The sequence below is a fragment of the Necator americanus genome, chromosome II (assembly GCF_031761385.1).
Source record: "Necator americanus strain Aroian chromosome II, whole genome shotgun sequence".
In the NCBI taxonomy this organism is placed as follows: Eukaryota; Metazoa; Nematoda; class Chromadorea; order Rhabditida; family Ancylostomatidae; genus Necator; species Necator americanus.
This window is the reverse complement of record NC_087372.1, coordinates 11,814,319-11,817,831: the sequence shown is the minus strand read 5'-3', so window position 1 is coordinate 11,817,831 and position 3,513 is coordinate 11,814,319. Positions and strand designations below refer to the sequence as shown.

At 43.7% G+C, this 3,513-nt stretch overlaps 1 protein-coding gene across 1 annotated transcript; it reads left to right on the top strand.

Annotated features, from left to right (window-relative positions):
- Positions 1-1,817: 1,817 nt before the first annotated feature.
- On the top strand, positions 1,818-2,114 carry RB195_017575 (uncharacterized protein; the record flags this gene model as incomplete). The annotated part of the gene is made up of 1 exon (XM_064184630.1): positions 1,818-2,114. The coding sequence occupies one exon, from the start codon at positions 1,818-1,820 to the stop codon at positions 2,112-2,114; it is 297 nt and encodes a 98-aa protein (XP_064040511.1).
- Between the last annotated feature and the right edge of the window lie 1,399 nt (positions 2,115-3,513).

Here is a 3,513-nt window from a genome sequence, read left to right as displayed (position 1 = left end):
TTATAACGAAATTGTTACAAATCATAGAGCGAATAGTCAGTTCCGAATGAGTCAAAAAGTAGTGTAAGGCGTGGCTGATCCGTACAAGGGCCAGACCGCAGCCGTAGGAGTGACAACTTCTGCACAACATGCATCGCTACAAAAACAGCCTAGATCCTTCAAAATGGTTTCTAGGATATCTGGAAGCAGGCCGCTGTCATCAAAATGTTCAGGAACTAGACAATTTTTAGCACGAAAATATGGTGGAATTCCTTTCTGAAATTGGTAGCTAAAACGGATTCCAACAGGGCGTGCGACACGGACAACCTGAGGTGATCATCCAGAAATTACTAGACTGGAATGTCTGAAGAAGAGTTACTGTTGGCTTAAATACGTATGTGGGCATGTAGAGATCAAAAACAGCTGGATTGATTCGCTTTCAGTTCACCCTCTTTACGGTGCACTAAGGAGAATGGGAAGCAGTTTGTAAGAGATTCCGTTATGGCTGCGCAGGCGATGGTTCAAAACCACCCTAGTGCCAATCAAGTTTTCCATTCCACCGGGGTCGATTGTTACCGGACTTGTCTGGAATTATAAAAACCCTGATTCATCGACTACGCCTCATGGATGACGACACCCACACCTCATTCTCACATAATGTTCTGGGGTCAAACTTGGAATCATCCACATGTCGGCGGAATCCTCCTGATAAACAACACGTGAAAACTACGTTTGCTTTGAACTATTGTAGAACAGTGGTGCCTAGTAACAATCGGGCTAATCGTTTGTGGAGTAACTGAAGGAAAAACGCATGCATTAGGACCAGCAGGTCGTAACACCGGAAGCGGATAAGTGACGGAAGTGGGATAAAAGCAAGACTTCAAATGGTCTAGCGTTCGGCACAAACATCTCCAACCATTCCGAAAAATATTGTTGAAAGAAGGAACCGCAAAAGAACACGGACTCAAATGAAGCAAATGGAGAAAAGAATATTTGCTGTGTAACAAAACTTGAATAGTAACACTCTCGAAGAGCTGGGTATCCGATTTGCTGCAGAGTCAAAAACTTTTTCTATGTTCCCTTTTCGATATTGGTTGTAAGGAAAGATCCTTTAATTGACTTCATGCTCTTGACGAGGTGTCTCAGATTCGAGTACAAATCGTGTCGATAATGGTGTAGAGGCTCCCATATCTGCATAATCCTATCATCGCATTTCCAAGAACCTCACTAGGATATTTGCAAGCATCACGGGCCACTAATGAATTCAGGATAGCTCTGTCATAATAGCGGTACCAGGAATACCGAATAACTTTGCAAACATTGTTACACTTATGTACATATATATATATATATATATATATATATATATATATATATATATATATATATATATATATATATAGTTGGGTCAAAACGACATGAAGGTCAGTGCAGTTACGTAAACGGCTGCGCTCGAAGCGGCGCGGTGGACGTGGCGGTTAGGATCGTAGGGGAGGGGAGAGGGTGAGGGTGTGTACTCCTGCTCGCACTGCTCATCGTTGCAGGTCGCGATGGTCTCATATCGATCCTAGCCGTTAGCTCCACCGCACCGCTTCGAGTTCAGCCGGTTAAGTAATTGCACTGGGCTTCATGTCTTTTTGACCCTGCGATATGCAACACGTAGGAGCCGCGTACCTGAGTCTGTCTTCAGCCTGCTCGTACTGGCTGAACTCGTACTTCTGGTTGTACCAAATACAACCAGAAGTTTGAGTAAGCGTTGTGGGCACGAGCTACATAACTTGTACAGTTGTGTAGCGGTAGTTGGTCAGATATTGCGAAAAAGTGCTGTCCTCCAGCACATGACCAAAACCCAACATAAAAAGGTTGACTACCTAAAGGGAGCGGGGAATCATTGGAAACAGCTCTCCATTTCGTTACGGCGAACTACCTTAGAGTGTCGATCTGAAATTCTTTGCTCACTCGGTGTCGATAGGCAACTCATCCGAGGTGTAAAATTTCGCGAGATTTGGAACAGTGATGAATGGATTGATTCTGTGCAGGCTCTGGCCGGATTGAAAAGGATGGGCAAAGCTGTGTTCAATGGCGATGGGTTCAAGGCTCGGCGAAAATCATCGTGTAATACCAGTCCACCGTAGTTGAATGGTTCAAAATTGCAATATGTAAAGAAGTTTTCAAAGGGTAATGTTACTGAAGTGAATATCATAACAATTAGGAACTATTTCAATGCTATTTCATAAAACACTGAAGAAGACTTTCCGTCTCAAACTACGACCTCTTTTAGATGAAAGTCTGGCCTATTTCGACCCGACTTTCCTAAACATTCTCAACATAGTGGAGACTGCAAGAAATTCACAGATTTGCCAAAAAAAATGTCTGAACATCGAGATACAACTCTGCTATAACAAATTGACACTAAATTTTTTGTTTCGTTCATATTTTAACACAGCTATCAAATGAATATAGGAAGAAATAACAAACTGCAGAATGGTGCAAGAACATAGATAGTAACGAATGTTAGCATTTTTTATGGACTTCCTTGATTAATTTTTTTTTTTTGGATATTAGGTGAAATGAGAAGTTCTGAGCGTTTTTTGGTTTATTTCGACGATGAAATGAACGTAGTTAGGACGAGCCGATCAAATTTTGCGATTCTTCTCGCTCTACTAAAGCCATTTTTGTACCATCAAGAAAATTTTGCAAACGCTCGAAAAGGTGATAGTCGCTGAGTGCAAAATCTGGGCTACAAGGTGTATCCGGCAGCACCTCCCACGCAAGCTCTCGGAACTTCTGACGCGTCGTTAAAAATGAGTTTGGCCCGGCGTTATCTTGATGGAACACAACACCTTTACTAGTTGCCAATTCTGGCCGCTTCCAGTTGATCGCCTGCTTCAATCCGGTCAGTTGTTGACAGTTGAGGTCCGAGATGAGTGTTTGGCTCCATTGGAGAAGCTCATAATGGATGGTTCCCTTCCACTTCCACCGAACACACAGCAATACCTTCCTGCCCGTTAATGCGGGGTTGGCTGCACATTCGGAGCCAGCTCACCGCGATTGGACCACGAGGAGAAAACCGAAAAATATCGTGGTCCAATCGCGGTGAGCCGGCTTTGAATGTGCAGCCAACCCCGCATTAAGGGGCAGGAAGGTATTGCTGTGTGTTCACCGCGATTGGACCACGATATTTTTCGGTTTTCTCCTCACCTTGAAATCGCTGAACGGAATCGTCCGATGTGATGCTCATACTGTCAGAGGTAGGGCACTAAAGATATCCAGCGAAAATGCTTAGAACTTCCTACCCTAATAGCTAATATATAATGTGTATGGTTGGTGGCTGGCGCTAATACAGTTTTGGTTGTTACCTGGGTGTTGTGGTTGTACTGAACGCAGTCACGCACATATGCGAGTTTTCGCATTGGACGCGAAAGCTGTTCCTTCGGAAGTGGGGGTTCCTTCCAAAAAAACCTGATGTATAGATAAGGTTATCTCATCGGACGCTGTCTTGCAGCTTAAGAAGAAAAAGACTCCCGCGCTTTT